This window comes from Prionailurus bengalensis, chromosome A1, assembly GCF_016509475.1.
Source record: "Prionailurus bengalensis isolate Pbe53 chromosome A1, Fcat_Pben_1.1_paternal_pri, whole genome shotgun sequence".
NCBI lineage: Eukaryota > Metazoa > Chordata > Mammalia > Carnivora > Felidae > Prionailurus > Prionailurus bengalensis.
The window spans coordinates 114,940,641-114,956,027 of NC_057343.1; the positions used below are offsets into that span (position 1 = coordinate 114,940,641).

General features: G+C 37.1%; 2 protein-coding genes across 14 annotated transcripts in view; one reads left to right on the forward strand and one right to left on the reverse strand.

The window, feature by feature from the left end:
• The window catches only part of PKD2L2 (polycystin 2 like 2, transient receptor potential cation channel), a 41,818-nt gene extending 30,626 nt beyond the window's left edge, over positions 1-11,192 (forward strand). The window contains exons 12-13 of the mRNA XM_043588686.1: positions 10,050-10,162; positions 10,852-11,192. Coding sequence (XP_043444621.1) covers positions 10,050-10,162; positions 10,852-10,948 — 210 coding nt within the window. The 3' untranslated portion in view covers positions 10,949-11,192. The remainder of the gene's footprint in view (positions 1-10,049; positions 10,163-10,851) is intronic.
• Positions 11,193-12,218: 1,026 nt separating this feature from the next.
• FAM13B (family with sequence similarity 13 member B) overlaps positions 12,219-15,387 on the reverse strand; it is an 88,745-nt gene continuing 85,576 nt past the window's right edge. For all 13 annotated transcript variants that reach the window (XM_043588609.1, XM_043588602.1, XM_043588595.1 and 10 more), the window contains one exon: positions 12,219-14,598. In XM_043588609.1, coding sequence (XP_043444544.1) covers positions 14,475-14,598 — 124 coding nt within the window. In that variant the 3' untranslated portion in view covers positions 12,219-14,474. The remainder of the gene's footprint in view (positions 14,599-15,387) is intronic.

The following is a 15,387-nucleotide window of genomic DNA, read 5'->3' on the forward strand; positions in this document are numbered from 1 at the left end:
GTCGGTTAGGCGGCTGACTTCCACTCAGGTCACGATCTCTCGGTCTGTGAGTTCGAGCCCCGTGTGGGGCTCTGTGCTGACAGCTCAGAGCCTCAAGCCTGTTTCGGATTCTGTGTCTCCCTCTCTCTGACCCTCCCCCGTTCATGCTCTGTCTCTCCCTGTCTCAAAAGTAAATAAAAACTTTAAAAAAAATAAAAAATAAAAAAAAATAAAAGCTCAAAGTTAAAGAATTCATGTAGGAGCGCCTGGGTGGCTCAATCAGTTAAGCATCTGACTCTTGATTTCAGCTCAGGTCATGATCTCATGATCATGAGACAGAGACCCACATGGGGCTCCCCAGTGAGTGTGGAGCCTACTTGAGATTCTCCATCTCCCTCTCTCTCTCTCTGCCCTGCCCTTGCTCACACTCTTTCTCTATCTCAAAATAAATAAAATTTTTAAAAAGAGAATTATCATTTAGAGTTAATAACCAATAAGAATAAATTTTAGCATATTTAAAAATACTTTAATAAACAATAAGATACTATTTCATGGACTTTAAAACATATTTTCTTTTCACATTTTAACATCTCTAAAAATCAAGATATGCCTTATGGTTGATAGTGTATCACACTGTAATTGGCAGCCTTTCTTTCCTAAGTGGTACATAAATAATGGTGTGTCTAACAGTAGACTCCATCTCTCAGATACAACGAAATGTGGTAATAAGATTTAAATATAGTTGGGACTATAAGCTAATTTTCTTGTTGAATTTGATTCCTAGTTGAGGGAACCAAAGCAGGAAAAAGAGGACTCGGGTAGTATTAAAAAAAAAAAAAAAGAAAGAAAGAATAAAAACAAACCATGAAAACAAAAATATGTACATTCCTAAGGGCAGAATAATCAAAACAAAAATGAAAATAAAATATAACACATGGTAAAAAATTTAAAATGTAACATAAAACGGTATGATGTAACTGTGACCAGGTATGTCTGACATATCAGTAAAAGCAACTAAGCTTAATTTACTTAAAAAGAAAAACATTTTCAGATTGAATCACAAAGCAACACCCAGTTCTATGCTATATCCTAAAATATATACGTAAAACAAAGTGACTCAAAGAAATTCAATATAAAACATAGGCAAAGGTCTACATAGGCAAGCAAAAGATGGGGTGCGCCTGGGTGGCTCAGTCAGTTAAGCATCCAGCTGTGGCTCAGGTCATGATCTCAGAGTTTGTAAGTTCAAGCCCCGTGTTGGGCTCTGTACTAACAGCTCAGAGCCTGGAGCCTGCTTTGGATTCTGTGTCTCCCTCTGTCTCTCTACCCCTCCCCCGCCCATGCTCTCTCTGTCTCTTAAAAATAAACATTAAAAAAATTTTTTAATAGACAAGCAAAAGATATCGGAGGACACAACTGAATATAAGTCGAGGCAGAATCCTAGAAATAAAGCTGTAAATGAGATGAAGGCCACTTTATAATGATAACATCAATTTTAATAGTTACGGTTATCCATGCACCAAATAATATAGCATCAACTTCCATAAGGTATGGACTACTAAACTTACAAAAGGAGAAATAGGGGCATCTGGGTGGCTCAGTTGGTTGAGCATTTGACTCCTGGTTTCGGCTGAGGTCATGATCTCATGATTTGTGAAACTGAGCCTACCTACGTAGGGCTCTACACGGGCAGCAAAGAGGCTGCATGGGATTCTCTCTCTCCCTGCCCCTCCCCCTACTCAACACACTCTTTCTCTCTTAAAAATTCTCTTAAAAAAAGAATTATTTTTTAAATAAAGGGATAAATAAGGAAAAATAAGAGGATAAAACTCAAACAATATAATGAATAAGGTGATCCTACAGTTATATATATTTAACTCTGTAAGAATATACATCTGCTTTTTAAAAACCCATTCATGAAAAATGATCACATACTGGAGCACAAACAACCTCAATAAATTCCAATAAATTAACCAACTGGTTAATACAGAAAAAAATGATCTGAAAGCAACATAATAAAAATGTTCTAAGAAAATCAGAAAATAAAAACATTACTTAACCAAGATTTTAAACTATTAATTCTTGAATCAAATGGGAACTACCAAATGAAACTGTAGAATTCTGATAAAAACAATAAAAACAGTATATAGGAGAATCTATGAGATTAAAGTCAAATGCCAGAGGAAAATCAGTAGCCTTAAATTTATCAACAAAAACCAAGACTGAAAAGAAATTGATTTTAGCATGTAACTCAAAAAGTTGGAAAAGAACAATAGGAAAACAACAAATAAGAAATAAAGATAAAAACAGAACTAGTGAGTGGCAAACACAAAGCTGTATAAATAAATAAAAAGGCTGGTTCCTTGAAAAGATCCGTCGGGGGGAAAAAAATAAATCAGTGGAAAGAAACCATTAGCCAACAAATGGAATAAAGGAGAGAAAGCATAAACATACAAAGAAGTTACAATGGGAGAAATAATGAAGAAATAAGGAATTTAAAAAAATATCAATGAGGGGCACCTGAGTGACTCACTTGGTTGAGTATCTGACTCTTGACTTCAGCTCAGGTCATGATCTTTGGGGGTTCAAGCCCCACATTGGGCTCTGCACTGGCAGCATGGAGCCTGCTTGGGAGTCTCCCTCTCCCTCTATTTGCCCCTCTCCCATTCACACACTCTCTCTCACTTTCTCTTAAAATTAATTTTTAAAATATCACTGAAAGAAATTGAAGAAGACACAAACAAATGGAAAGGTATTCCAGGCTCATGGATTAGCAGAATTAGTATTGTTAAAATGTTCATACTATCCAGAGCCAATGTACAGATTCAACGCAATGCCTCACAAAACTCCAATGGCATTTTGCACAGAAATAGAACAAAAAGTCCTAACATATGCATGGAACCGCAAAAGACCCCAAATAGCCAAAGCAGCCTTGGGAAAGAATAACTGAAGAAAGAAGAAACTTGGAGGCATAACACACCCTGATTTCAAACTATATTACAAAACTATAGCAATCCAAATAGTATGGTATTAGCATAAAAAGAGACACAGAAACCAATGGAATAAAATAGTCTGGAAATAAACCTTCCCACATATGGCCTATTAATTTATGACAAAAGATCCAAGAACATACAATGGGAAAGGGATAGTCTCTGCAATAAATGCTGCTGGGGAAACTAGAGAGCCACATGCAAAAGAGCAAAACTGGACCAGGATCTTCCATATAATTTACACAAAATTGCACAAAATGGATTAAATACTTGAACATGAACACCCAAAACGATAAAACGCTTAAAAGAAAACTTAGGCAGTATGTTCCTTGTCCTCAGTCTCAGCAATGATTTTTTGGATCTGACACCAAAACCAAAGGCAGCATAAGCAAAAATACAACAAATTGGAATACATAAAGCTGGAAAACTTCTGTACAGCAAAGTAAACAACAAAATGAAAAGGCAACATAGTGAATAGAAGAAAATATTTACAAATAATATATCTGATAAGGAATTAATATCCAAAATACATAAAGAACTCCTACAACTCAATAACAAAACAAACAAAAAAAACCACCAAACAATACCATAAAAAGTGAGCAGAGGATCTGAATTGACATTGTCCAAAGACATACAGATGGTCAACAGGTACATGAAAAGGTGCTCAACATCACTCACCAGGGAAATGCCAGTCAAAACCACGAGATATTATGTCACACCTGTTAAAATGGCTGTCATCAAAAAGACAAACAATAACAAGGGTTGGCAAGGATGTGGAGAAGAGGGAACCCTCTTGTACTGTTGGTGGGAATGAAAACTGGTGCAGCTACTGTGGAAAACAGTGTGGAGGGACCTCAAAAAAATGTAAATTACAACTAACATATGATTACCAGTAATTCCACTTTTGTTTTGAAGGGAACAAAAACTCTTAATTCAAAAACATATCCACACCCCCATTTTCACTGCAGCATTGTTTAGAATAGCCAAGACATGGAAATAACCCAAGTGTCCATCAATGGATAAAGAAATTGTGTGTGTGTGTGTGTGTGTGTGTGTGTGTGTGTGTGTGTGTAAACTCAGCCATTAAAGGAAATCCTGGGGTGCCTGAGTGGCTCAGTCAGTTAAGCATCCAGCTTCAGCTCAGGTCATCTCATGATTCATGAATTCAAGCCCTGCATCAGGCTCTGGGCTGACAGCTCAGAGCCTGGTGCCTGCTTAAGATTCTGTGTCTCCCTCTTTCTCTGCCCCTCCCCTGCTTGTGCTCTGTCCCTCTCTCTCAAAAATAAATAAGCATTTAAAAAATTATTAAAAAAGAAAATCCTGACATGTGCAACAATATGGATAGATTTTGGTAGCATTATGTTAAGTGAAATAAGTTAGAGAAAGACAAATACTGTATGATCTCACTTATATGTGGAATCTAAAAACAACAAAAACAAAAAATGAACTCATAAACAGAACAGATTGGTAGTCGCCAAGAAACGGAGTAGGGGTGAGTAAAATGGGTAAAGGTGATCAAAAGGTACAAACTTATAATTATAAAATAAGTAAGTTCTGGGGATGTAATGTATAGATGATGACTACAGTTAACAATACTGTATTGTATATTTGAAAGTTGCTAAGAGAGTAGATCTTAAAGTTCTCATCATAAAAAAAAAACTATTAACTGTGTAGTGATGAAGGCTGACTAATAATTACACTTACTATAGTGATTTCACAAAATATACATATATGAAATTATGTTGTACACCTGAAAAAATCACTAAGAGACTTTTTTGTATAACTTTATGGAAATAATGTTTGAAAAACTGAAAGCAGTGGGTAATTTTTCTCTGAAAATAAATTTATCAAAACTGATCCCAGAAAAGATTTTTAAAAACCTAAACAAATCCACTCTGTAGAAGAAATAAGGTCATGAAAGAGCTACCTGAAAAATAAATGAGGCCCCACAAATAAATTGTATCATATTTGTAAGGAACAAATAGTTTCAAACTATTCAAACTGTTCCAGAGAAAAAAGAAAATGGACAACTGTCAAATTATTTTTATAAAATGGCTATATAGTCATCATGTAAAATGACTATACACACACATACACATACCAGTTACAAATTTTGAAGTAAAAATCCTAAATAAAATAATAGCAACAGAATCGAACAGAACACAATAATATAACATGATTCAGTAGGGCTTACTCTAAGAATGGAAAGATGGTTTAAAATTGGGTAATCAACTAATTAACATAACTCATTCTATTAATAGATCCAAAAGGAAAGTTACATGATCATTTTCCACAGATGCTAGATATTTGGGAAGATTCAATATCTAATCTTAGGACAACAAAACAAAACAGGAATCAATGAACACTTCCTTGATATGATAAAAACATTTATCTCACCCTCCCCCCCACCAAAAAACATATCTATCTCACCCCTAAGCTAGTACCTTACTTAACAGAGAAACAATGACATGTCAGGGACAAGGGACAAGAAAGGATGTACTGGAGGGATCAGCCAAAACAATTAAGAGAGATAAATTAGAAATGTTAAGAATTGAAAGGGAAGAGATATAAATAAACTACTTCTATTTGACTTACGATTCTCTTAAAGCTTCCTAGGTCTGCCAACTAGGTATTCAAGTTTCCTAGGTATGCAAGTACCAGAATTCAATACAGCATTAGGAAAAAAATAATCTAAGTAAATGCAATTATGCAAACACCAACCAGTTCATTAAAAATTATAGAAGACTCTATAATAGCAACAAAGAAAATGCCCAGGAATTCATAAAAAGTGTTTAAAACCAAGAAATGGAAAAATTTTAAACATTCCTTAAAGACACAAAAATATACTTGATGAAATAAGAATATATACTGTGAGTCAGGACTTAGGAAAATGGAAACCACATTATATATTTCAAACAAGAAATTAACTACAGGGAAATGATTACATGGGGAATGGAAGGCAGAAAAAGTAAAAACCCGGATGCAACTCAGACTGTAGGAGGATGCTACCCCTCCCAAGGCTGAGGTTACAAAAGGTGAAGTTTTCTGAACCTTATCTTAGAGACTCAGCCTCCAGAGCTGTCTAGTGAGACCTCTGAGGGTAATCCCCATCCCACCCCTGCCACTGCTGTTTCTGAGTGTGATGGGCCTGGTTCTGGTTATGCCAAAGACATCAGGAATGCCGCAGCCTGGAGCCAACCACTGCTGCTGGAGACAACTACTATTTGCAGAAACAATGGTGATAGATAAAAACCCAGACTCTCCTGCACCCCTCCATCCTCCACGAAGGCAGAACCTAACAAGCCAGTGTAGCAAAAGCCTGAGGAATGAGGTTAGTAAAACCTGAGACCCAGCATCAGAGTTTAAGAAGGTGTTTTGAGGGGTGCCTGGGTGGCGCAGTCGGTTAAGCATTCCACTTTGGCTCAGGTCATGATCTCGCCATTTCTGAGTTCGGGCCCTGCGTCAGGCTCTGTGCTCACAGCTCTGAGCCCAGAGCCTGTTTCAGATTCTGTGTCTCCCTCTCTCTTTCTGCCCCTCCCCCACTCATGCGCACACGCTCTCTCTCAAAAATAAATAAAAATATTAAAAAAAAAAAAGAAGGCAAATTTTGAGTTGAGAGAGATCAAATAATAGTCCAGCTCATCCTTTCGGCTTTTAGTACACATGTGTGAACTTCTATAAAACGATAATAACTATTTTTCAAGTTTCCATTGAATAAGTTGGAATTATCCTTTATACAAATGAAGGCACTTTTCTCCTCTCCCCCAAAAGGGAAAAGCACAGTCCCAACAGTAACTGTATCTCTCTCTGAGTGATATTAAGACCTTTTCTACTGATATTACAATTCCTTAAGAACTTAATGTTCAAACTACTATTTATGGATTTATTTATATTAAGTAAACTCTACCCTAATATAGGGGCCCAAACTCACAACCCTGAAATCAAGAGCTGCATGCTCTGCTGAGACAGCCAGGCGCCCCTCAACTACACAGTCTATTTTTGTTCATAAGAGTATCAGGAGGCATCCCCCAGAGAATTCCCTGGGTTCCAAATACAGCCTCTCTGAGCCCATTCTGTAGCAGCAGCCAATTTTTCCTTGGCAATTGGGATCAGTTACCTCAGTTAGTTGAGTAACCGCTTCTTTCCCTGCTGGTTCTGTAGCCTGAGGAATCCCAAAGGGCCGGGTGTTCATCTCATATTCTTAAAAGTCTGTTATGTCCCTTGCTGGAAATACACTATCTCTGAGGGTCTGTTTCTTTGGAGTTCCCCTGCTACCAAGTACTCATTAGTTAGGGTCCAGTGGACTACACTAGGTAGTCCAAAAAGAGGGTATTTACCACAGAGAATTCCTTTCTGAGGTAGTAGAGGACTAGAAGAGCCAGTGTTTAACACTAAATTAATCCAGAGACAACAGTAAGAGACAGCTACCATCTACAGGAAGAGGTGAGGGTGTAAGGACCTTGGAACTTGGAGAAAATGCCCTTGAAGAGTCGGTGCTCTGCTTGTGAGGAAAAGCATCACTTTCCTGTGAATGTCAAGGCAGGCTTCACAGACGTAGTGATAGCTGAGATGGGTTTTCTGAAGGATGAGTCAAGTTTACTAGGCAGTCTGTTTAACCCAGACTACTTACACATCTACATTTTAATTAGGCCTGGTCATTTAGAAATAGTTGCAGGGCCTACCGCTTTATCACATTAAATTTATCGGTGACTGTGTGAAAACATAAATGCTATAATGTGGCCAAAATAAAAGTAGCAAGATTGAAAGCCATCCTTTCCTACTTCTGATATGTTGGTTTAACGATAAGCACTGTCTGATAGAATAGTTTCTTTGACCAGAATAGCATACATTTATGCTTGTATGGACAAGGGCATCACCATCCTCTCTGAGGAAAGTAATCAGAATGCTTATAAAGGGATCAACTTAGTTACTTCACATTATTGCTGGAGCAGGACGGTATCAGATACTGGGAAGTCTCTGGATCATATCTGGGTGCAATGTCTCTTCTTTCCCTTTTTTTAGTGCTGCCCCTATTTTCCACAACATAACTTTTTTTTCCCCTAAAGTTGGGAAAATGTTATTTGGATGCTAAAAAGGAAGTGGGTGGTAGTGAGGACAAAACACAGGAAGGACTCTTCAGAAGCAGAGAAAAATGCAACAAGAATTCGCTGGTATGAGGAGCTTATTTTGGGGCCTGTGGACAGACTGGAATGCATATATTGATGCAGTAATTCCGAAAAAGGGACTAGGGACTGTTAGGTAAGACCGCAGGGGTCTGGCTGCGAAGCAGCTGGAAGAACATATACCCACAGATGTACTCTGAAATACATTTGCTTCATTAAACAACAAAAGTACAGAAAAGAACAGCTCAGCTTTGGCCAAGTGAAGAACAGAAAACCAGAAAAACTCAGCTGGAGAGGCACAGGGGAAGAGGCAGTGAAGAACAAGCTGAGGATTTTAATTAAAACACACACACACACACACACACACACACACACACACACACACACAGAAAAACCCACCGAAACAAGAGTGAACAGTACTAATACCAAGCCCTCTCAAGTGAATCTGCTGATGCACAGACTGAAAAAACCAGGAAGGGCAAAAGTCCAGTGGGGCTCAACATCACAGCTCTGGAGAGTAAACTACACAGTTTAAGATTCTCAATGCTGTGGGAATGCAAACTGGTGCAGCTACTCTGGAAAACAATATGGAGGTTCCTAAAAAAACTAAAAATAGAACTACCCTACGACCCAGCAATTGCACTATGAGGCATTTATCCACGGAATACAGGTGTGCTGTTTCGAAGGGACACATGCACCCCCATGTTTATAGCAGCACTATCCACAATAGCCAAAGTATGGAAAGAGCCCAAATGTCCATTGATGGATGAATGGATAAAGAAGATGTGGCGCGTGTATATATATATATATACATATATATATATGTGTGTGTGTGTGTATATATATATATATGTATATATATATGTGTGTGTATATATATATATACATATATATATATAATGGAATATTACTGAGCAATCAAAAAGAATGAAATCTTGCCATTTGCAACTATGTGGATGGAAATGGAGGGTATTATGCTAAGTGAAATTAGTGAGATAAAGACAAAAATCATATGACTTCACTCATATGAGGACTTTAAAAGACAAAACTTATGAACATAAGGGAAGGGAAACAAAAATAATATAAAAACAGGGAGGGGGACAAAACAGAAGAGACTCATAAATATGGAGAACAAACTGAGGGTTACAGGAGGGGTTGTGGGAGGGGAGGTGGGCTAAATGGATAAGAGGCACTAAGGAATCTACTCCTGAAATCATTGTTGCACTATACGCTAACTAATTTGGATGCAAATTTTAAAAAATTAAAATTAAAAAAAAAACCCAACTCAAAAAAAAGTAAAAAAATAAAGTTACCCTGATAAAGAAAACAGAGAAAGACACTAAAAGAAAAAAAATGTACAGACCAACATATTTCATAAATGCAGATGCAAAAATCCTCAACAAAACATTGGCAAATTGAATTTAACAATAAAGCACTGTGACCAATGGGGTGTCTCTCAGGAAGGGAATGTTGAAAATCAATTAATGCAACTCACCATACCAATAGAATAAAAAGGAAAAGAACAAATAATAATTTATGTACCTTAAAAAAAAGCATTTCACCTAAGTCAACATTCAGCCATAACAGAAACTCTCAGCAAACTGTAGAAAAGAGATTTTACAAGACTTCATAAGGAGTATCTACAAAAAAAAAAAAAAAACAGAAACAAAACAAAACAAAAAAAACCCCAAAAACCTGTCAGCTATAAGCCTACATACTGATGACAAACTGAATGCTTTCTCCCTAAGATCAGCATCAAAGCAAGGACGTCTATTCTCACTATCTCTATTCCATCTTGTACTGGAGGTTTAACCAGTGCAATAAGACAAGAAAAAAAAATAAAGCCATTTAGATTAAAAAATAAAAAGATTCTCAATGCTGTGATGCTTGGGTACCAAAGACTTAAGATAGAGAAAAATTTAAAGGTGCAGCCTATGCTTGTCCTCTGACTTGACAGGAGATTCAAAGTGCAGAGCAGATGAAAAAGTGGAAAGAGAGGCTTGAGAAAAAGTATTATTCTTCAGAAATTCAAGATGACTACCAGCCTGTCACGCAACAAGAATTTCGAGAGTAAGTATTTGTTCTAACCAGGGCACTCTGGGATATCATGATATGGTGACTGGGGACATGAATTACATTATTTTCCCGAAATCAGAACCTTATTCTGAGATGCCACCCCCTTTTTTTTCATCTTTTTACTCAACTTTGAAATTAATCAGAAAGCACAATACTCCATTTGTTTAAATGTAAGGTAAGAGTGAAACCACCTGCTTTTACTCTTACATCTCCAAATAGGAACTGCCATTTATATTTAAAAAAACACTTTTTTTTCCACGTTTATTCATTTTTGAGAGATAGAGACAGAGTGCAAGCAGGGGTGGGGCAGAGAGAGAGGGAGACAAAGAACCCGAAGCAGGTTCTGGGCTCCAAGCCTGCACAGAGCCCTACACGGGGCTTGAACTCACGAACCTGAGATCATGACCTGAGCTGAAGTTGGACGACTGAGCCACCCAGGTGCTCCCCCTTTTAAGTTTTTTAACGGGAACTGCCATTTATATTTAATATGCACAGCAGACCCTGTTCTCCACTATTTTAGAATATAAGATCCATAATTGGCCCTCCTAGGCATGTTTTAGAAGCTTAAAGTATTATCTTCCCACCCCAAGTACTTCACAAAAGGCACTAATAACCTGCTGTCTCTCTATGCACGAAGGCATGTTACTGACCCATTCTCTGCTTCCTTCTAAATTATCCTGCAGACTCTTTTTATATGCCGTGGAGCTGGAGAAAGAATTACACTACGTCAGTTTAAAACTAAACCGAGTGATGAGAAGGATTTCAGCTCTACAAAATTAAGACAAGTGCAGGCGAGAATCTGTGATACAATCATTGAGCATTTGTAACAAAGATTTATCCCTGTACTGAATTATTTCCTAAACATGTGCCCATTTCAGGTACACTTTAAAAACACTGTACCACCTATCATCAAGCTATCATCAGAGTATAACTACCAAAATGATTTCACCAAAAGATTTCCAGAAATTAAGTACCCCTGAATGGGCCTCACTGTGCAATCCAAACAGCACACTTCCAGAGTATACACACCGGTACATGTAAATGATTTTATAATGAGATTTATTATTAAATTCTAGGAACGTGGAGTTAAAGTATCAAATGCTGCATATAGTTCATGGGGCAGGTCTCTAATAGGTCATAAGCAGTTTTCTCAATGTTACCTAGAGTATAGGAACCGTTAGGTGTTTTCATCATGTACCATGTTATAACCTGTCCTGGCCATAAATAAATTAATAAATACCTATGATTCTGGAAAACCATTATATAAGACCCCAAATAAAGTAATCTCACCTCCATTCCTCCCAGTTTGAGGTCATCTAGAAAAAGCTAAAGTGTACAAGAACAAACTTACCAATCATCTACAGAATTTTCACTAATATTTTCAAACTGGAAATTCATCTAGAAAGATTCTAAAGTAACACATTTAAAGTTTCCTAAGTATTTCCTCAACTACTCTGAAAGCAAAATATACTGTAAAAACAAAGAGCAAGGTAGGAGTATCAGAGTTATGAGAAGTCAACTTAATGTAGGAGAAATATGAATGAGGGTGCCGCAAAACCCCCGTCTGAGTGGTCGTAAAGTTGTGTGAGGTAACTCTTCTATATTTTTAGCACGTTACATAAGTCCTCCTGGAAGAGCCATATGTTCTCTTGGCCCAAACAACATCATCTCACCATCATACTCAATTTCCACATTGGTGCTCAATAGATTTTAAATCTACCCACCTTCCTCAAGCCAGCCATGCATGCTCTTTTCTTAGAAACTGTACCTCAAGTATGCTTGATAGAATAATTCATTCCAACAAGAAATGCTGACTGTTCTCTCTGCATCTTCTAGACTTCCACAAGGCATTTAACAACATGGCCTTCCCTAGTCTTACCACTCCCCAGAGCTGTAGCCAGCCAAGTGGCTTAGTAACCATGTTGTCCCCCCGTGGTCCCTGAATGAGGTAATTCCAACAAAGCCCAAGAACATTAAGGCAAAGAAACACTTGAGGTCTCGATTTTTTGTCTTTTAACATCTAGTGAAAACAAAAAACATTTACAATGACTTAGAACATTCAAGTTCTTTTATTACAAAAGTCTATACAATGAAGTGCCAGACACAGCAATGCGATTATATTGGTGGTCATATATATCTATATATTATTTGTATATAGATATACTGTTTTTACTTGTACCAAAGTAAAACTCATCACAAACTGCCTAGTTCTACCACCTACTGCTCAACTATGACACACAAGTACTGTCACATAGCATAAGTGCTGCCATGCTACTTTTATCTATTCTACTCGCAGCCAAACATTAACAGTGAATAATCAACACCATGAAGCAGCTGTTAATTCTAAAATGAAACCAGTCAGGCCACTGACTTATAAAAATATGGTACTCATATAGATTTAGCATTATAAAGAAGGAATATATTATTTAAAACATTTAAATAGTGCATATGGACATTTTTGCATGTGGTATATATAAACATTCATATAAAACAATACACAGTGCACATTAAATTAGATGTTTGGATACACTCCTGTCTGGAGACTGAAAGAAGTAAATGCACACTGCATGCTGGATTCAAATCAAAGTGATATGATACTTGTTTTGGCATTTTCAATTTCATTTTTCTAGGTATACGTTATGAACAACCTAGGCATACCAAAAGGAAACCACACAAAAAGGGCTGGATTTAGTGCTTTATTCCCCAGTAAAACTACATGTCCACCACCAATGAACATTCCCTCCCCCCGAAAAAGGCATTGCACACATAGGTGAAATGTAAAACACTAGAAACACTACTTATTATCAAGCTACTTCATGTGCTTACTATGTAATAGTGCTGCAAGTCTGAGGTTCGTGCTTCCCTCACCTTTATTAAAGAATGTTGCAGAGGTCCATTTTTACATGGAACTGTTAATATTAGCTATTTAAGAAAATCACGCATGAGTTAATGCATGCAAACCATGGGCACAAAGTGAGACACTCATCAATCCAAAAAAGCACCAAGAAAAGAATTAACACTTAGATTAAGCCTGACCAGAATATGCTATTACTACTGTTAGCCCAAATAAAGTCACCATTCTGTGAAAACGATGAGCAGAATGATACCAGAAGAGTACTTGAAGGAAAGCCATGCAAAGCCAAAGAACAAAAAATCAGCTTAGAGTATATGACAAGGGGCATACCACTAGACATCTTTGAACACCACTACACAGCTGCTTTACATAGCATGTGCTGAGCCAAAGTGGTCCTGTTAGAGGATGTTTTCTTCATGGATTTTGCCAATTAAAAAAGAAAAAAAAAAATGATGTGACCCCCGGAAGGTACATGTAAAAAATGCAGTGGTATAGCCCTTGTTAAGAACAGATTTGATTCACGCATAATGACTCTTTTGCCAACTTAGGCCCATCTGATTGAACACACAAATCTGAGCACCATCAGTGTTCCTACACAGACATGGCTATTTTCTCACATTATCTGGAGGTGGGTGGGAGGAAAAGTACAGGATCTGATGCAGACAAATCACATCATCACCAGCTCAAAAAGAATAACTGAGGAAACAAACAGTAACTTATGTCCCATAGGCAGCATGTGAAATGATTCAGTTCTGTGTGTGATGTGTGGTGTGTGTGTTCACTATACTAATAAACAAGGTCACTTTTTGGTGTGCCCTCTGTTATCTTCATCCAGGAGCTGTGTGACCACTGAATTGCAAAATTTTGCTAACATATTACCTGTGAGAAACTTTCACTTTGGAAATTAAACAGAAATGTGTTCCACAGTAGGACTTGAAATTTCAGTTTGAGTTTGGTTTTCTAAGAAAACATAAGACATAGTTGCATATGTGCACATTTATAGGCTTTTCTTTCAAATTTTCAGTCATTCTGTAAGAAAAAGGCAACCGAAGAATTCAATGTGAAGATGTTCCTCTCAATTTTCTTCAGTAATTAAAAAAATAATAATAAAAGCAAAGTTGGTAACAACAAAAAGCTTGTATCTCCAAAGTTCTTGAAGTTGAAAGAATAAAGTACTAGTCTTTTGCTAACAGGATGTATCTGTAGTACAAAACAATGAAGAAAACTGATGTTTGCTAAAGGTGAAGAGGACAGTCTGTGGTTAATATGGAACACCACGCTCCCTAGAGAGGGTCTACTTACCCTCCCATCATTCTCTAGTGGCACCACAACCAAGTACAAAGTGATACTTTCTGAGTGCCTGACAAAATGAACTCAAGTACCAGCCAAGTACACACGATGATTGCTTCAGGGAATACAACTGATTTTTATGATGTTTTCAAGGAGTATATTTTATATGGATTTTGAAGAATCTTGTTTGCTGATAAGAACTTCAAGAAGCCTAAGTTTGGCTTTAATTTTCTTGTACTCCCTGTACTCCTCAAGCACTGGAACACGATCCTCCTTCTGGGCATTCCTAGGGAAGAAAATAAAATCTGTAATATTCTGGAGATCATCTGAAAAATAAAGTCCCAGAACTTGTCCTGATGTGAGACACAATGTTACCAAATGCAAATTCAAATAAAAAAACTGCTCTGCAAGAAGATAGATTACTGCACTAATTCCCCACACCCCATCCCCATGGAACAATCCTAAAATACTTTTTTTGATGAATTTCTCTACTGACAGATTCAATAATGCTATACTTATCGATGTTCATTGCAGAGAACCAGCAGAAGCCAAATACTTTAGTAAGACACGCGCTGCTAGACTCTGTCAGGTCTGGAAGTGTATATCAAGTGCTAGAGGATTACAGTCAGTAATTTCATACATTTACTGTACTATGGCTTCAGTGAATTGAGAAGTAAAAGATCTTACCCACAGAAAAAAGCAGTTTTCTCACTTTATATTAATGACCCAATCCAATTCAGTTTAATCTCTAGGTAAAGCATCAAACCATCCTAAGTATAATTACAAAAAAGTTTTCTTCCATTAAGGCAAAGAATAAGAAGGTACTTGAAAAAATGCATTCTTACACTGAGTGTTTTTTAACCATTTTTGCCCACTATATAGAAAATTCTCAAAGTAAACACAGTTTGGAATTTGTAATATAGCTACTGGCTTGTTAAGACCACCCAGTTACATACATGGAGCAACTTTTCTGAGGTCTGAGATAACATTCATTTCTGTCCATCATCTGAACTAGAATGTATTTTTCTTAAAGAGTTCCACTGAGTCAACTGTGCCCCAGTTAGATAAAAACACA